General features: G+C 40.5%; 2 protein-coding genes across 4 annotated transcripts in view; both read left to right on the top strand.

Annotated features, from left to right (window-relative positions):
- The window catches only part of TOMM7 (translocase of outer mitochondrial membrane 7), a 540,985-nt gene that overhangs the window by 3,004 nt on the left and 518,617 nt on the right, over positions 1-19,364 (top strand). The window lies entirely within an intron of this gene.
- IGF2BP3 (insulin like growth factor 2 mRNA binding protein 3) overlaps positions 1-19,364 on the top strand; it is a 153,815-nt gene that overhangs the window by 120,495 nt on the left and 13,956 nt on the right. For both annotated transcript variants that reach the window (XM_050783129.1, XM_050783130.1), the window contains 4 exons: positions 1,039-1,173; positions 2,704-2,826; positions 4,897-5,032; positions 6,568-6,693. In XM_050783129.1, coding sequence (XP_050639086.1) covers positions 1,039-1,173; positions 2,704-2,826; positions 4,897-5,032; positions 6,568-6,693 — 520 coding nt within the window. The remainder of the gene's footprint in view (positions 1-1,038; positions 1,174-2,703; positions 2,827-4,896; positions 5,033-6,567; positions 6,694-19,364) is intronic.

Genomic DNA, 19,364 nt, shown 5'->3' with positions numbered 1-19,364 from the left:
CTGCCCCAACCCCCGTAGACATTTGGCAATGTCTGGAGACATTTTTGGCTGTTAGAGTTGAGAGAGAGGCATGCTACTGGCATCTAGTAGGTGGAGGCCAGGGATGTTGGTAAATTTCCTACAATGCAGAAGACACCCCACCCACAGCAAAGAATCTGGCCCAAAAAGTCATTAGTGCCAAGGGTAAGAAACATCGCTCTTGGCCCACGTATGAGACTGTATCTGTAGATATTACTAGGAGTAGATGTTACAGGAAGTACAGTTCTTGAGTCACAAGGTGCTCAGCATTTTGCTGAACCAGTTTGCTCTATACTCCTAGCAAAAGTGTTGAGTGTGCCCTGTTACCCATCATCTTGCACATATTTTTTTCTATCTCAATTTTTAAAAAAGTTCAGAAGAAAATGACATTCTTTTAACTGGCAGACATATAATTACTAGTGAAATTAAACATCATTTTGAGTTTATTGACCACTTGCTTTTCTTGAAGTAGAATTGTCATCTGTCTAGGTTCCATTCCTATCACTGTTTGTTGCAGACTTTCCTCTATCAAGGAGGCAAAATGTGGGAAGAACCTTGCAAAGGGGGGAGCAGACTGGTGAAATCTGCTCATCCAATGAATGAAGAGTGACATACTGCGCAGAATAAGCAGTTCAACTTGGCTTGTGGGATTCCAGTTCCTCTCTTGGCATGCCCTCCCGTTCCTATTTGTTTTAGAGCAGATTGAATCCAGGCTCTTTGTCATGAGACATTTGTTCTGTGGCATCTGAAAGGAAGCTGTAAGCACAAACAGCTTGGGTAGAATGAAAAGATGTCCCTGCTTGGTTGGATTGAGGAAAGAGAAAGGGGAGTGTTCCTAGAATTAAAACTTGCCTCCTAAGGCATTGATGTTGACAGCTTATTGAAAGTTTATGCTCTTGAGGGAAGTGAGTCATCTGCTTTGCCCTGAAGCCCTATGACTTTGCAATTGGTAATTACGGACTCCACTGTGAATACACGCTTACTGCTCTGGTTTTCCTCTCTGCTTGCACCCACTATCAGAATCGATGTCCACCGTAAAGAAAATGCAGGGGCTGCTGAGAAGTCAATTACTATCCTCTCTACACCTGAAGGCACCTCTGCGGCTTGTAAGTCTATTCTGGAGATCATGCATAAGGAAGCTCAAGATATAAAATTGTGAGTAAAGAAAATTGTCCTGTGAAAGAGGTTGATATTTGTGCTCTTGTATTTTTGATATCTCTGACACAATTCTTGGGAATTGCCAACAAACAAAGGGAAATGATACCTGATGAGCTACAGTGGCTAGCACTGTTGATTTGGTCGTGAAGTATCTGTCTTTTAATATTTAAATATTTTCATTCACATTTGAACATAGGTGAGTGGTGATAACGGGGAAGAGAAGTGCAGCTATAGAAGAAGGCAGCTTGGGGAACCTAGGACCAGGAAATATCCTGGATTAACCCAAGACAAGAGCCCCAAATCTTGACTCATTCTTTACTCAGAGCTCATTGGAGCTTTGTCCTTGTCCTCTGCCTGGCCCCACCTTGGAGCAGCAGGGAGTGTGGAGGTGGGGAAGTGCCTAAGTGTCTTCTAAGGCAAACTGGAGATTTATCTGGGTAATGGAGGCAGGAACTCTAAATATTTCTTCCACAGGAACTTTGAGTGAAGGTTGGGTTCTGTGCCACATTTAGCGTACAGAACAGCGCTGCACTGAAAGCAGAATCCAGCGTAAGGCACTGGAGTTAGTGTGGGGACCTCATCGCCAACCTTAACTTGTAGAGAACTTTAAATATGTTTTAGTAATATTATATGTGGGTGCCATATTATAAGAATGTAATTATTAAAGTAAAAATTTTTAAAAAGAATTATTTTAATATAGAGAAAAATAGGCCAGGTGCGGTGGCTCGTGCCTATAATCCCAGCACTTTGGGAGGCCGAGGCGGGCGGATCATGAGGTCAAGAGATCAAGATCATCCTGGCCACCATGGTGAAACCCTGTCTGTACTAAAAATACAAGAATTAGCTGGGCATGGTGGCATGCACCTGTAATCCCAGCCACTTGGGAGGTGGAGGCAGGAGAATGGCTTGAACCCGGGAGGTGGAGGTTGCAGTGAGCGGAGATCGTGCCACTGCACTCCAGCCTGGCGCCAGAGGGAGACTGTCTCAAAAAAAAAAAAAAAAAAAAAAGACAGAAAAAGGAAAAGCCGCAATGACATTTTAAACAGTTATATATATATGACTGGGAAATTCAGAAAGCTACAAAACAAAAAATGAAAGCTCCCCTTCCTGTTCTTACGCCCTTCCCCCAAAGGGTAACCACTGTTGTTTCTTCTGTTTCCTTATATAAATTATGCACATATCTCCAGGTGTATATTTGTACTGGATGGTACTGTTTTTTATTTGTATGTTGTGTTTTGGTAGTAGGGGTTTAGGAATATGGTTTTGAGTAAGAGACTCCATCACTGAAGATATTTCCCAAAGTGAATAAAAGAAAAACTATTTTAGAAGGTAACTTCTGTACTTTTTCTCCCCTTCTATTCATGCATTGCTAGAATGCTGGCCAATTGTCAGCAAGTTTTAAGCTGTACCTAACACAGTGCTTCCCAGATGGTAGGTAGGAAGTAAATGTTTAATGAGTGAATATTGTCTTTTTACCCAAGAATAGGTTTACTAACTCTAATTTTATGACCACTTTTCTGTTTACAGCACAGAAGAGATCCCCTTGAAGATTTTAGCTCATAATAACTTTGTTGGCCGTCTTATTGGTAAAGAAGGAAGAAATCTTAAAAAAATTGAGCAGGACACAGACACTAAAATCACAATATCTCCGTGAGTGCTCCTTTGCTTTTGAATAAGAAAACTTTCAAACACTGTAAGCTGCATGTTGTGTATTCAGCTTCAGCTGCTTCAGCTAACCCGTGCTGCTGTACTTACACATGGTTTCTCAAATACAGCCTGCTGCCTGTTAGGTTTCTGACCCGTATTGAAAGCATTACCTGCTTCTGGCAGGAGGAACCAAATGCTTTACATTCATATTTTCTAAATGCAGTCTTAACTATGTTTTATGACGTTTATTCCTAAAGTTGGAATATATAACCCAGTTTATTATCCATTGTCATGTAACGCATTATCCCAACATTTGACAGCTTAAGACAATGAGAACATTAATTGCTCAGCTAGTTTTTGTGGGTTAGGAATGCAGGAGCAGCTTAGCTGGGTGGTTCTGGCTTGGGGTCTCACGATGCTGCTGACAAGTTGATGCTAGCTGTTGGCAGAAAGCCTCAGTTCCTCCCACATGGGCTTCTCCACAGAGCTGCTTGAGTGTTCTCAAGACATGGCAGTTGTCAAGATGGAAACTGCATTGTCTTTTATGACATAGCCTCGGAAGTTATACTCTATCATTTTTCTAATGTTGTTTACACAAGTCAGCCCTATTCGGTATGTATGTGTGGGACTACAGATAACTGGGTGGCGGGGAGTCACCTTGGAGACAGGCTACCACACCTAGAATCTGTGGATGCTCTGAAATTATATGGAAAGGTTTTTCTTTTTCTGAGGGTGGCCATTCTTAGTTTCAATCAGAGTACTCAAAAAGGTGGGAAAAGATTGATGAACTGAGGAAGAATGGTAGGGGAAAGACTGCACAGTGTTTGTGTACAAGGAGTTTTCAAAGAAGGTAGCAAGGAAGCAGGAAACTTCTGTTTGGTTGTAAATAAAGGGGAAAAAAGTGGTAAATACAATAAGTAATACTACTTTGTCTTAAATTTACCCCCAGAAAGGGGAGAGTTTTAAAAGCAAAAAAATCTTAAAGTTATTATAGAAGCAGCTATTTTTAAAACTGTAATACAAAATGCTTGGTAGGGCCAGGTTGAGACTGAATTAGAATTATAGACTTCTTTTTAAAGTAGTCTAAGAGAAATAGTCTTCATTATATAAATGTTTACATTTTTAGCAGGTTTGAAGAAAATGTTAAAGAATAACTTCGCATTCATCTGGCTCAAGGTTAGCCTGTGACATTTCACTAGTAGTGAAAATGAGAACTTCCAGAAGATGCAGGAGATTTGTACCAATAATCCGTATCCTCTCAATTTATGTACTTTGTTCTGTTTTCCATGGCGCATGTCTCCCATTGCTCTTCCTCTCAAGGCTGTTGACCAGCATAGGCTTAGGTGTTTTCAGGTATGATTTTCAGTGACTTTTGAAGGTTCAGCAGGACCCAGGTCCCGCAGGGAGTTTCTGAATATTCCTGCCGCTATCTAACATTTTTGTTGTCTAAATGGCCATGAGTGAACCATTTTAAATTTTAGTTGAGATGGATTGATATTCCTCCAGCCTACTTCAATCTAAATTCTAAAACAACTGGTAAAAACTAAGTTTAGACATGTGAATTCTGGCTTGTGTTTTTGGAATATTTCCATGCTTTTTCCTTGCTTGGTGACCCAGAAAATGCAATTGCACGAGAATGCCAATTATGCCTAGAATTGGTTAGTGCAGACTAGGAACATACTTAAGGTTATGTACTTAAGGTATTTGGTTTCCTCAAAAACTATACATCTTTTCAGTCATTTCTCAATTCACTGTTAAATTGTGAAAATGGTTCAACTATGAGCTGTTGAAAAGTAAGCTGTGTTTTTAAAACATGGACTTGAATGAACTATATGTACCCAGTCATCTTTACTTGAGAAGATGGGAGGGCAAGTATTTTCTTCTCTCTTGCAGCTTTACAGTTTTGGATTTATGTCTTTTAGGGCTTATTCATTTCCCATCATGTTTTACCCCACCCACTTTTACATATTACCAGGCTCCACAGTTTGTTTTTAATTGCCATCTGTGGCTGAATTATTAACTATCTTCCTCCAATTTTCATTCTTTTTCTTTGTCTTCTTTTTCATTCTGCAGATTGCAGGAATTGACGCTGTATAATCCAGAACGCACCATTACAGTTAAAGGCAATGTTGAGACGTGTGCCAAAGCTGAGGAAGAGATCATGAAGAAAATTAGGGAGTCTTATGAAAATGATATTGCTTCTATGAATGTTAGTTTTGTTATGAAGGGCATGTCTTTATTTTAACAAATAGTTAAAACAGTGTTTTTAACTGTATTAATATTGAATTCTTTCGTGGCATTATCATTAGAAGTAGTTCTAGTTGATTTTTAGCACCTCAGCAAGTGCCCTGGGATAGTATAGGGAAGATACTGGCTGTGACATTAAGCTTTGCTGTCTCTGTGACTTTAGAAAATTATTTAGTCTTTGAGCCTTAGCTTCCTTCTCTCTGAAGTAAGGCTAGTATCTACCTACAAAGGTTAATATAGCACCTCTCTTACAATGTTAATTTGAGAGAGTTTAATATAGAAGAAATGTTACATGAACTGTATTTGAATCACAACTGAACTATTTATGAGCTGCAACTCTATTCTCTTAGATGGTTTACTCAGTCTCTCTGAGCCTCAGTTTACTCATCTGTAAAATGGGACTACTGCCTACCTTGCATGCTTATTAGGATTACAATAGATATAATGCATATAAAAGTTAATGTTAAGATTACAGGTTTAAAACTTACTTGGTTACCCATATAAACCTTGGAGATACAAGAATTTCAATTGATAAAACAATCTGTGTAGTGCATCTGAGGCTATTAAAGCAAATTGCTGACATTCCTTAATCAGTGAAATGATGCTGAAAATGGAACTCTTCAAAAGCCTGTCCTAAATGTTAAAGTAAATTATTTTTAAAAATAATTTGTTTTTCAATTGGGCCAGTCATCTGAAACACAAAACCTGAGACGAGGGAAATATCAAAATACTGCGTTTGTGAGAAGAGCCTAGAATGCGCGCCATTTTACACCCCACGTGACTTCCTGCCAACCTCCTTAAATTCTCACTGCTTGGCTCCAAATGTTCTGGAATCCACTGGGATTAAATCTAACCCCCTTAGGCCTTTTAAAAAGATTTTCAAGTACACTCAAATCTCCCACTGTCTATATTACATCCTCAACCCTTAAAAAATTAAACAAATTAAAATCCCCTTTAAGGCTCCTATATGCATTCCAATGATATGTTTACTTGCAGTAGTTACATGGGGATGGGCCCTGATTTCCACAGGGCTCAACTTAGAGGCCTCTAGACCCATGGTTGCTAAGTTTTACCCAACGAGTAAAGATCTCTTAATAGCTGGTTTGCTTTTCAATGAACCAATCTTACTTGATTACCTCTTCGACTCTGATACATCACTTTTAGTCTATATTTAGTTTGCCCACAGCATGCAGAATACAGTTGTGTCTAAGCCCTGTACTCATAAGGGAAAGGAAAGCTGCCCTTGAGATACATTAATGCAGCTGTGGACCAAGGAGGGGGCAAACCAGCACACAGATTTTAAAATACCAAGGGATATAAACAGATGTAAACGATGTACTCAAGTAAAGTCCCATGGAACATCTGCTTTAAGTTTGAGTTATGTGATGATTTATTTATTAGAGAAGAGATCAACAGTTTGCATACTGTCACTTAAAAATGCTAACTTTCCCTTGATTCTTTTAATTGTCAAATTAAGCGGCCTTTTTACTGTTGCAGCTTCAAGCACATTTAATTCCTGGATTAAATCTGAACGCCTTGGGTCTGTTCCCACCCACTTCAGGGATGCCACCTCCCACCTCAGGGCCCCCTTCAGCCATGACTCCTCCCTACCCGCAGTTTGAGGTAAGATGAGTGGCCTTGGCTTTCTTTGTGATTGGGCAAAATCTTAATGTAAACCTAGTCCCCGTGTGATCATCTGTTTAGAGCCAACATACGCTCTCCAGTTCTTGCTAATGGAGCCTTCTTATTTGGCCCTTTGTGGAGTAGACATGGGATTATTTTGAAGCTTTTGGATAGTAGGGTTGTCAACATGTGTTTTCAAATATCACAAGAAAAGTTTGGGACTTTGAGGTGGCAGGGGAAGAAACTTAGTAATTGTTTTTATTTTAATTTTTTTTTTCTTTTTTCTTTTTTCCTAAGTTCTGGGATACATGTGCAGAATGTGCAGGTTTGTTACATAGGTATACGTGTGCTATGGTGGTTGTTTAAAATTTTTTTGAGACAGAGTCTCACTCTTTTGCCCAGACTGGAATGCAGTGGTATAATCTTGACTAACTGCAGCCTTCACCTCCCGGGTTCAAACGATTCTCATGCCTCAGCCTCCTGAGTAACTGGAATTACAGATGTGTGCCACACCATACCCGGCTACTTTTTTTGTGTTTTTAGTAGAGACAGGTTTCACCATGCTGTTCAGGCTGATCTCAAACTCCTGGCCTCCGGTGGTCTGCCTGCCTCGGCCTCTCAAAGTGCTGGGGTTACAGGCATGAGCTACCACGTGGCCAGTAATTATTAAATACTAAAGGAAAAGATTTTTTAAAGGCTTCTTTCATCTTTGTCACCTGGAAGTCATGGCTTTGCAAGGTCAGGAGTGACTGTGTGTGTTTTCCATGTTGAGTGTTTGCACTTTTTTAAACCAATGAGATAAGATAGTTTTGTGCACAATTATATTGTTTGTGCGTGTGCATATGTTAAACAGATCTTTATTTTGTAAAGACGTATGTTATATAAGAAATAAATCTTAGGCCAGGTGCCATGGCTCACACCTGTAATCCCAGCACTTTGAGAGGCCGGAGCAGGAGGATCACCTGAGGTCAGGAGTTCAAGACCAGCCTGGCCAACATGATAAAACCCCATCTCTACTAAAAATACAAAAAATTAGCCAGAGTGGTGGCAGGTGCCTGTAATCCCAGCTACTTGGGAGGCTGAGGCAGGAGAATTGCTTGAACCCAGGAGGCAGAGGTTGCAGTGAGCCGAGATTACAACATTGCACTCCAGCCTGGGCAACACAGCAAAACTCCATCTGGAAAAAATAATAAGAAGAAGAAGAAACCTTTTATACTTGCTTTTTAAGAATAGCAGTTTCCTTGAGGTCAGAAATAGGAGACTAGTGATGGTATGAAAATAATCGCAGCACAGCAGACAGCTGGTAGAATAAATTATTTTGAAAGTAGTTAATAATTCAGTTGCATTATCCATGATAATTGGAGGTATTCATGTGACATTCTAGGATCTTCCTTCATGAATTTGTTTTTACATCTCTCCCTTTTTGTTTGGCTCTCTTATTTAATATTAATATTTTGAGTGATACCTCTTACCCCAATTTAGGAGAATGTCCAGGTGGAACAGGTTAGAGATTCCATTGTATCACTACCTAGAATAAATATGTAGAGTAAAATGACATTGAAGTTGTACAGAAAATACAGATGACTCAGATTGTGCCCCTTTTATTCCTTTAAAAATGAAAATTTCCTTTTCCCGTCCTTGAACCCACCAAACTGATAGGGGTTCTAAGCAGTTGCCCTCTTGCCGTGTGTGTTTCTGCTTTTACTGTCAGCAGCATCTTGTCCTTCCTGCAATTCACCTGCCATTTCTAGGATGTTTTGGCCTGGAAATCATATAACAGACAGAGGGATAGCCATCAAAGTTTCAGCTACAAGTGAAGTGTGCATAGATTGATTACACGTCCCCTAAAGTGGCTGGCATGTTTGTACCTTGATGCTAAAGAGACTGGTGGAAAGAACCCTAAAGTCAGAGCCCGGGTCTGGCCCACTGCCTCTGACACAATTTTGTGTCACTGAAGGTCAGACTCCTTGGCTCTGGATTTGTTTTCTCACCTGTATAATGAAAAAAAAAACCTGAACTAGAAGCTTTGTGTCTAAAGACTTTAAGTCACACATTTCTAGTTTCTATAGAATTAAATAATATGAAAGGTTTAAGGAGGAATAGGGGAGAATGAGCCTAAAATAGGAATCTGAGAGTACATCTAGAGACTTAACTTTGAACATGTCCACTAGTTTATGTGTGTGTCATAGGATTGGTTTAGGGCAGGTGTGTCCCCAACACTTCTGTGTAAAATGACACTTACTGAAAGGTACAATGAGCTGATCATGTGAAGTACCTCTGCTAGGAAAGCTCGTATGTAACCCACATTTCTGCTCGTTCCCCTAAATTAGCTTTTTCTCTGGGTGGGTTGCTTAACCTCTCTGTTCCTTTCATTCCCAGTTTGTAAATTGAGGTGTCCCTTTAACTCTTTTTCTCTCCATACTGGTGACACGTTCCAATCAACAAAGCTTTTCACATTACAAGTGGTCACAGAATAGAACATTCTTGGACATCAGTCTTTTACACTTACATGGATGCTTCAGTAGCCAAAATTCCTAAAGTGAACTTGTAGGTAACCATTTTTAAAATATTTAGATAAGACTGCATATTCTCTGGAATTAGTCATTTTTCTGATACAGTTCTGTGTATCAGGTTCCTATGTTAGAAAAATTAAGAATGCTTTGAGAGAAGTGAGATCATATTAAGAACTTGTATTTCTCAGTATTTCTCAAACACTTCTACAGTCTTAAATGTCTGAATGACTTAAATCAGTGGCAGTTTTGTTTTAAGAATGGGAGGAGGAGGTCAGTGATGTTTACTTAATGAAAGTTGAGCCAAGAGTAAATGTAAGGAAGATGTCACTGGAATAGGTCATCTTGCTTCTCCTGAGTCATTAAGCTAAATCAAATAGGTGCAATTAGAAGGAGCAAATGAGAACAGAAGTTGCAGAAGCTGCCAACAGTAAAAACACTGCAACAGGGCAAGAGCTGCAAACATGTAACAGTTTGGTGGTTTCAAGGACAGGCAAAGGAAATTCGCATTCTTAAAGGAATACAACATGGACAGTCTTAGCAATCCGTGTTCTTTGCAGAATTCCAGTGGATATTTTATTCTACATGTATTCCAGGCAGTGATACAGTGGAATCCTCAAATTTATAACTGAATATTTTCCTAAATCATTTACCCAAATCATATATTTCCATAAATCATATATTACTGTTTTTATTTCTTATTTTACATTCATTGGCAATCTGTAAAGTTCAGCATTAATTATTCCTTGCCTTAAGAGGAAAGAAATGTTTTTCCTATAATTAAATTATAATTACCCCAGACAATTTGAATTAAAATCCCTAGGGGTGAGGCATAGGTATCAATTTCGAAAGCTCCCTAGATGACTCCAATGTGTAGCCAAGGCTAACAACTGTTTAATTAGTTAAGAACCTATGGCCCACTTAAATAAATAAAAATCTCAGTGGGAGCAAGTGGAAGCTCAGAAATGTATAGTTGTATAAAAGTCATCAGGAGTATTTTGCTACCCATTTATTGTCAAGAACTGTTCTTTTCAAGAGATGGGGTCTCACTATGTTGCCCAGGCTGGACTTTAACTCTTGGGTGCAAGTGATCCTCCCACCTCTGAGTCCGAAGTAGCTGGGACTACAGGCACACACCATCATGCCCAGCTAAGAACTACTGTTCTACAAAGAATGTTTACTAGTCTTTGGAGGGGTGTTTCAATGTTGGAAAGAACATTTTTTATCAGTACCAATTGCAAGGGAGAAAAAGTTTAGGATAAGCACAAATACATGTTAGTTGTGCATATCCCTTTTTCTACCTTGTTCTATGCTTTAAAGAGTGAAAAAAACTCACCTTTCTCTCTGGACCACCTGCCATCCCAACTCGTAGGAAATATCATGCCAAAAACCTCTGTGGGATGTTGCCATATGTCTGTTTTTACCCTTCTAACTCTATTTTGGCATACAACATATATCAGGATTAGGTTTGGGTATGTATTGTTACAAGAAAAAAAATGGCTTAGATTAGTTTTCCTTTTTCATGACAACAGTTCAAGGGTAGACAATCCAAGACTGGAAGTGGTTCCACCATATCCTTCAGGACTGGTGCTTCTATCTGCCTTGTGTGCCATTCCCTGGCCCAGGATAACTGCTCAAGCTCCAACTATTGAGTCTGCTTCTAGCCAACAAGAAGGATAAAGGATTGCTGGGTGTGGTGACAGACACCTGTAGTCCCAGCTACTGGGGAGGCTGAGGTGGGAGGATTGCTTGAGCCCAGGAATTTGAGTCCAGTCTGGTGAGACCTCATTTCAAACTGAAGGATAAAAGATCAAAATTGGCAGCATCCTTATTTAAGGACACTGCCTGAGGATAGCTTTTCATACTTCTGTTGGCCTCATGTTGGCCAGAACATACCACTGGCTGTGTCTAGCTGCAAGAGAAGCTGGGAAACAATCCCTATGTGGGGGCAGCAATGTGTCCATTAAACACAGGGTCTATTACTAGAGGAAAATAAATGTTGGAGACAGCTATTTGTCTGCTTCACTGGGTTTGGCACTATTGCCTGTTAAAGGAGCCTCCCAGAGCCTGGAAGAGAGGAAGCGAACTTTTAAGTTCTCTCAAAAAGCAGAATCTAAATTCTGGAGGAGAAAATTCCATATTCCAGATTCCCATTCCTGTGGTTATTTTCATCTAAATAAAAACACCGTTTTTCAGAAAATCATATTGTCCCTGGATACAATTTGGATACAATTAGAGTAAATTCTACTTTCAAACAGCTGCCAGGCAATCTTCTGGCTTAATGTTCAGGGGAACAATTCTTTAACAAGTGTTGTTTGAGTATATAACTTAAAGTTGCGGGGGGATGGGGTGGTTGCAAGTACTTAGTTGGAATAGCTTCACCTTCACTATTTTTAGACTTTGTTCTTTTTCTAAACCCAAATCACTAATACTTATCTATTTTGTGTACCTAGTGGTCACCACTTTTTGAAATACAAATAAACTATTGTTTTTAAAGGCAATAAATCTCCCAAAGCTTTACTAGTTTCTTTGCTTATCATTGCTTCTTTTTTTTTTTTTGGAGACAGAGTCTTGCTCTGTCACCCAGGGTGGAGTGTGGTGTCGCAATCTCGGTTCACTGCAAACTCCACCTCCTGGGTTCAAGTGATTCTCGTGCCTCAGCCTCATGAGTAGCTGGGATTACAAGCACGCACCACCATGCCTGGCTAATTTTTGTATTTTTAGTAGAGACAGCGTTTTACCATGTTTGCCAGGCTGGTCTCAAATTCGTGACCTCAAGTGATCCTCCCACTTTGGCCTCCCAAAGTACTGGGATTACAGATGTGAGCCACTGCATCCGGCCTATTCTTTAGCAAGAAAAGTGAAGCCAAAAAGAAGCAATGATAACGACCAGGAGTTGCAGAGAGCCGAGGAGGTGGAGGTTGCAATGAGCCGAGATCGTGCCACTGCACTCCCACCTGGGTGACTAAGCAAGACTGTCTCGTGGCTCACGCCTGTAATCCCAGCACTTTGGGAGGCTGAGGCGGGCGGATCACAAGGTCAGGAGATCGAGACCACGGTGAAACCCCGTCTCTACTAAAAATGCAAAAAATTAGCCGGGCGCGGTTGTGGGCGCCTGTAGTCCCAGCTACTCGGGAGGCTGAGGCAGGAGAATGGCGTGAACCCGGGAGGCGGAGCTTGCAGTGAGCCGAGATCGCGCCACTGCACTCCAGCCTGGGCGACAGAGCGAGACTCCGTCTCAAAAAAAAAAAAAAAAAAAGACTGTCTCAAAAAAAAAAAAAAAAAAAAAACCATACTATTTTATGTTTGTGAGAGTCTATGATGTTATTAAAAAAAAAAAAACAAAAAAGAACTGGGTTAGAAAGTTAAAGATCAACAGGCATTTTGCTCTCAGCACTTTTAAACTGTTCCTGAAGTGCATTCTGGTATCTATACTTGCTGGTGAGAAGCTTGCTGTTCCTTTGAAGCTATCACAGATTATGTACTAAGATCATGTTTATCCTTGATGTCCTGTAGGTTAACAGTGAACTGCTTTTATTTTAAATGTATATTGCCTGTCAAGAAGTAGGTTTTGATGGCTAAATATTTCAAAGAATCTGGTTTTTTTTAATATATACTACTTCCTTTTTCTTTCAGAATTGTTTCATTACTCATGTTTTCTCATTCCTGCTTTGTAGCATGAAAGTAGAAATGATGCATCTCTTTGGATAATTTCCTTGCCTCTATTTCATTCTAGAATTTTGCCCACTAGTTCCCCCACAATATTCTCGTCTTCCCAGAACCTGCCAGGTTGAGTCCCCCTAGAGCCAAAGAGTTGGTTCTTCCAACAGACAAAAAGTCTCTAGTTCCTGCCTAGCAGCTGGCTCATGCAGTACTTAACTGGCAAACTTCGAGTTTATAAATGACAGGAAACGCGCCTTTCAGAAATGCTCAAACAGTAGGGAAGAAGGAATTGGCAGCTAGTGAAGCAGAGCAAGCAAGAGCTGGAATTGGCATAGTGCATGTCGCCTTAGCTGGATGGTCTTGGCAGCATGCAGTTGGGTTGGCAGAAGTAAGCCCACGGGCTGCTGGCTTCATAGTTTTGATAGCCTCTTTGGAGTCTTCTCAGAATTCTCCAGAATGATAGTGTAACCTTAAAATGGCTAGCTTTCTGCTTATGAAAGAGGGAAGAGATAAGCACTTTTTTAGGCTTAAGGTACTCTAAGAAACAAAGGGCGAGGTGCAGTGGCTTATGCCTGTAATCCCAGCACTTTGGGAGGCCAAGGTGAGAGGATTGCTTGAGACCAGGCTGGGCAACATAGGGAGACTCTGTCTCTACAAAAAAAAAAAAAAACTTCTTTAGATTAGGCGGGGGTGGTGGCCTGTGCCTATCCCAGCTACTTGGGAGGCTGAGGTGGGAAGTGAGGTCAAGGCTGCAGTGAGCCATGATTGAGCCACTGCACTCTAGCCTGGGTGACAGAGTGAGACCCTGTCAAAAAAAAAAAAAAATTATGAGTTGGAGGCAATTTTTTACATCAGATGACTGTTTCAGGGAGTCTCTTAATCTTGCTCACAGTGGGTGCAACTCTTGTCAGTAAACAATTTCTAAGTAAATAACTTATCGTGCACATTTATTATCTCTGAGAAGCCTCGGTTATCTAGTTACGGCAAAAAACTTTTCTTTGCCTTTTTTTGTTTGTTTGTTAGGGACTTCAATATTTTATTCAGGTCATGGAGTTGAGTAAACTTAGTTTCAGTTCCAGACCAAAATCCATTAAAAAAAAAAAAAAAAAAAAAACAACCCAGGAATATCTATTTTACAAGCCAAAGGGAAACCCTGGCATCCTTCCAGGTTCCTGGAGGCTGGTCGTGTTGGCTGGCATACATGTCTCCATGCCTTTGTGATGTCTTAAATTTTGTTCCCCACAAAGTAAATACACTTAACCTTACTGTTTGCTCATACTTATGTTTTCACGATAGATGATTAGGAATTACTCATTGGCAGACTTCACCAGTTATGCAAACTTTCAGTTGAGCAGCTTTGTTCTTCTGTTATTTCAAGCCATAGTTCAGAGTCTGCCAAGAAGTCCAAAGGAAGTTTTGCTGATAGGCATCTGGCAGAAATCCACTGGGAAGCAGCTTATGTCCTGTGAACATCCTTCGGTCCCGAAGAATGTATCCAAGAAAAGGTTCAGACAATGCAACTAGACCTTAACTTAAATGGAAGGAATGTGTAACGAGACTGGGTAACGCTAATGTGCCTTTTCCAACCTAGGTCTCATAGACTTAAATTCACAGGTGAAAAAGGTTTATTATAATCTTTGCTCTGCCTGCTGAGTTTTGCAAGTAAAAATTTAAATTATCTGCTTATTTGGGGTGTCCAAATCCTGACACAGGCTTGTTCTAGGATAGGCTTATTGTAGTCTCGATTCCTTCTTTTTTATTTTTTGAGACAGTCTCGCTGTGTTGCCCAGACTGGAGTACAGTGTCATGATCTTGGCTCACTGTAACCTCCACCTCCCAGATTCAGGCAAGTCTCCTGCCTCAGCCTCCTGAGTAGCTGGAATTACAGGCACGTGCCCAGCTAATTTTTGTACTTTTAGTAGAGATGGGGTTTCACCATATCAGCCTGGCTGGTCTCGAACTCCTGACTTCAAGGGATCCACCCGCCTCAGCCTTCCAAAGTTCTGGGATTACAGGCATGAGCCAGGGCGCCCGGCTCATGGTTTATTCTGAATCCCACATAAGAATGAATTGTACCAGAGAGCCAATTTAATGATTGGCAAAAGTTGACAGCGTATTTATGTGAGCTGCCTTACATTCCCAGAGGAAAATTTTCTTGAAAAGTAATCTTTGGTTAAGAAGTTGCTTTGTGGATAGGAAATTGGAGCAAAGGGAATTGGACGACATCCAGAAATGTCTTCACCAAGCCTCAGACATCTGATGAGTCAACTTTTCTTTAAGACATGATTGCCAACAGCACACATCGTTGTCCGTCATTCTAGGGCAGCATCTCCTGGTGTGGAAAAACACTTAGTTTGCTTCTAACTCTGCTGCTTCTATTTGACAAATTCTGTTGCTTCTGTTTTCATTCCAGGATAAGACATTTTAAAGTCTACACATTGATTCTTCATGTATGTGCCCTTTTTTTCTGTTACATTTTGGTCCTTTTGACCCTTTTCTGCTGGCCACCATTCCTTTTCCAAAGCTTCACACAACATTTCTCTTAAGTTTATGCTTAATCTTCATTTTGGGTTTGTTATTTCTCATCAGCAAAACAAGAACATGGACAGCCCTTCATCACTATGTCAGAACGATAACTTTGTTTTTGTTTCTCACAGCAGCAGCCTTGGACGTATTCCAGGCTAAGACACATGCATGTTTAGGCCAGGCTTTCACTCTGAGGAGGATGCTGCTACATGAGTGTTCTCTGGGGATATTGAGGAGTTGCTCTCTGAAACCAGTACCAGGAATAGTCATTTTTAATAAGTAAATGAATCGTTTTTCTCTCATAGTCATGGGAAATCATGCAACTAACTTTTTAAAAAATTAGCTGCGAGGAAGCTTAAAGCCAAATTTGTATAACAGCATTTTTGGCTTCATCTTATCTTGAGTGTTCAGGTCCCTATGCTCTTATTTCTTCACCTCCTTTGTTTTATCTTTCCAGATTATGTGTATTTTATAAGCAACATAAAATTCTTTTTGGAACAAGGCCCAGGAAACAAATAATTACAGTCATGATGAAATACTGTGGGGTAAATCTGGGAAAGTTACACATTAGGTTTAGTTTGATCATTGAAAAGGTCTTTATCACCACCAGCCTCCCCCAAGTATATTGTTCAGAAGAACATAATATGGACGTTGTTAGTGAGATAAAATACTTAGATCCCACCCTTAATTTTTTAAAAAATGGTCAAGATTAACTTAATGGTCTTGATACAATGATGAAGTAATGCTAACATTGAGCACAGTTTATAGTCAGTGTTGGCATTAATTCAATTGGTCTATCCAGTTATAAAATAAAAAAGGCCATAAAGGGATAAATGACATATGGTAACTGTGTGACACACTGGGGGCTGTGAGTTATATAGTATCTTCCAAAGAGAGATGCTCTTCTTCTGACTTAAATAGTGAAGAATGAAATAATTTTATTTTGTGTTCTTTGTTGATGAAGAGAAACAGAAGTGATCTGGCCAAGCCGTGCAGGACAGGCCCTAACACAAATCTCCACATAATAGTTTAGTAGGAAGGCAAGTCCTCCTCTGATGTATGTGTTCTAAAACTGCTAAATAGCCACAAGGGAGATTTCATTTAACTAACAGCTACATTAATACTTGCAGTGTGTTACATTATCCTAGAAAACATGGGGCATGCCAGAGAACTTTGCCAAGTTGTAAACAATATGGTACAAATTTAGTACATCTGTTTATACAGGTGCTGAAGAAACAAATGATTAGAGATGGGTGGGTGATTAGAGATGATGAATTGAATTTTGGGTTAACTCTTACATAAATAAGAGGTATATGATGAGGGTTGAAGATACAAAGGAAGAGACAATAGAGTTTAAATGATTTTCATTTGTAGGAAGCTAGTTGATATGGGTTGGCTGTGTCCCCACCCAAATCTCATCTTGAATTGTAATTCCCACTTGTCAGTGGGAGGTGATTGGATCATGGGGGCAGATCCAAGGGGGAACCCTTGCTGTTCTTGTGATAGTGAGTTCTCATGAAGTCTAAGGGTTTAAAAGTGTGACACTTGCCCCATGCCTTACTCTGTCTCTCTCCCTCCTGCTGCCAAGTAAGACGTGCCTTGTTTCCTCTTTGTCTTCCGCCATGATTGTAAGTTTTCTGAGGCCTCCCCAGCCATGTGGAACTGAGTCAATTAAACTTTTTATTTTTATTTTTTTTTCCTCTGAGACAGTTTCGCTCTGTCGCCCCCATTGGAGTGCAGTGGTGCAATCTCAACTCATTGCAACCTCTGCCTCCCAGGTTCAAGCAGTTCTCCTGCCTCAGCCTCCCGAGTAGCTGGGACTACAGGCACACGCCACCATGCCCAGCTAATTTTTGTATTTTCAGTAGAGACGGAGTTTCACCATGTTGGCCACGTTGGTCTCAAACTTCTGACCTCAGGTGATCCACCCACCATGGCCTCCCGAAGTACTAGGATTACAGGTGTGAGTCACCATGACCAGCTGAACTCCTTTATAAATAACCCATTCTTGGGTAGTTCGTTCTTTCTTTTTTGTTTTGGTTTGGTTTGGTTTGGTTTGGTTTGGTTTTTGAGACAAAGTCTCGCTGTGTCTCATCTGTACACAACCATCTTATGCAGGTTTAAGATACTTTGCAACTTAAAAGTTTCAATTCCTTTATCTTCACCTGACAGTTATTTTGCTTTATCTGAAGGTGCTTTATAAAGATTTTCAGAAAGTTCAGTTTTCTGTTTTTCACTAATTCATGTAATGATGCAATCAGATCTTTAAACATAAACTTCTGTGTCTTGGTACAAATAGTTCTAAGAATTTATGTAATAGAGCGTCTGAGTCAAAGAGCACAAACTTTTAAAATTGACAGACAACTCCAAATCATCATGGTACCACATGTATTTTATGGTCAATAAATTTATTAAAGGAAGGAATCATTTTAGTATAAATCGTGCCTTTCACTTTTATGAAAAATAAAGCAGCCGGGCACAATGGCTCACACCTGTAATTCCAGCACTTTGGGAGGCTGAGGTGGGCGGATCACTTGAGGTTAGGAGTTCAAGACCAGCCTGGCCAACATGGTGAAACCCCGTCTCTACTAAAAAATACAAAAATTAGCTGGGCATGGTGGCATGCGCCTGTAATTCCAGCTATCCGGGAGGCTGAGGCAGGAGAATAACTTGAACTTGGAAGGCGGAGGTTGCAGTTGCAGTGAGTCGAGATTATGCCACTGCACTCCAGCCTGGGCAAAAGAGCAAGACTCTGCCTCAAAACAAAACAAGAAAAAGCAACATATGATTCTAGACCATATGCCTAGTATATATTAGTCCAGTTTCACACCACTATAAAGCACTACCTGAGTAATTCCAGCACTCTGGGAGGCCAAGGCGGGCAGATCACTTGAGGTCAGGGGTTAAAGACCAGCCCGGCCAACATTGCTTGCTTTCAGTTGTTGCTTTCAGTTCTTAATCTTCAGTCTACCCCTATTTTTCAAAAGAAAAATAACAGACTGTCTCTGGATGCCCTTTTTAGCGTTTCGATGATCAAAGGTTTAAACTTTTGCCAACTACACAAAAGAAATTTCTTTTGACTCACAGGAAGTCATACCAAGGTCAGTCAAGGGACTTGTGAGAGGACAGGGGAAGGCAGCCCCTTGAGTGACAGTTCTAGTGGGTACTTTTCTTTAGAGCTTTCATGTATATTTTTGACAGCTCAGGAGATATATATATACATATATATATATATTTTTTTTTTTTTTTTGAGACGGAGTCTTGTACTGTCACCCAGGCTAGAGTGCAATGGTGCGATCTCTGCTCACTGCAGCCTCCACCTCCCAGGTTCAAGCAATTCTCCTGTCTCAGCCTCCCGAGTAGCTGGGATTACAGGCACCTGCCACCATGCCTGGCCTATTTTTTGTAGTTTTAGTAGAGATGGGGTTTCACTATGTTGGCCAGGCTGGTCTCGAACTCCTGACCTTGTGATCTGCCCACCTTGGCCTCCCAAAGTGCTGGGATTACAGGCGTGAGCGACCGTGCCTGGCAGCTCTGGCTCTATTTTAAAGCATATCTGTACCCACTGAGAGCTTCATACTGGTTTATGAATCCGGCTTAGGAGATAGAGAAACCCAGGTTTGAATCCTGGCTCCACCAGGTGGTGTGTGACTTCAGGCAAATAACCTCTCTGGCTCAGTTTTTTCAACTCTAAAATGAGAATGTTGTTAGTTTCTAGAAATTGGATCTGTTTTGGGGTACAAATGAGGTCATGCACCGTACCTCACACAGAGGAGACACAAACTGATCTTGCCACATGGCTACTGCATACACTTACCCTTGTCAGAGTTATTTTTGCCTCAACCTGAATTTTTATCTCAGCATGCTTTTTACCCATCTCCACTACTCTTGTGTGAAAACAAAGGCAGTATTCAAAGGTATCATAAATGTCTTAACTGGAGTTCTACTGGAATGGAGAAACTGGAATTCCAT

Source organism: Macaca thibetana, chromosome 3 (assembly GCF_024542745.1).
Source record: "Macaca thibetana thibetana isolate TM-01 chromosome 3, ASM2454274v1, whole genome shotgun sequence".
Classification (NCBI taxonomy): Eukaryota; Metazoa; Chordata; class Mammalia; order Primates; family Cercopithecidae; genus Macaca; species Macaca thibetana.
This window is presented reverse-complemented; position numbering and strand designations above follow the sequence as displayed.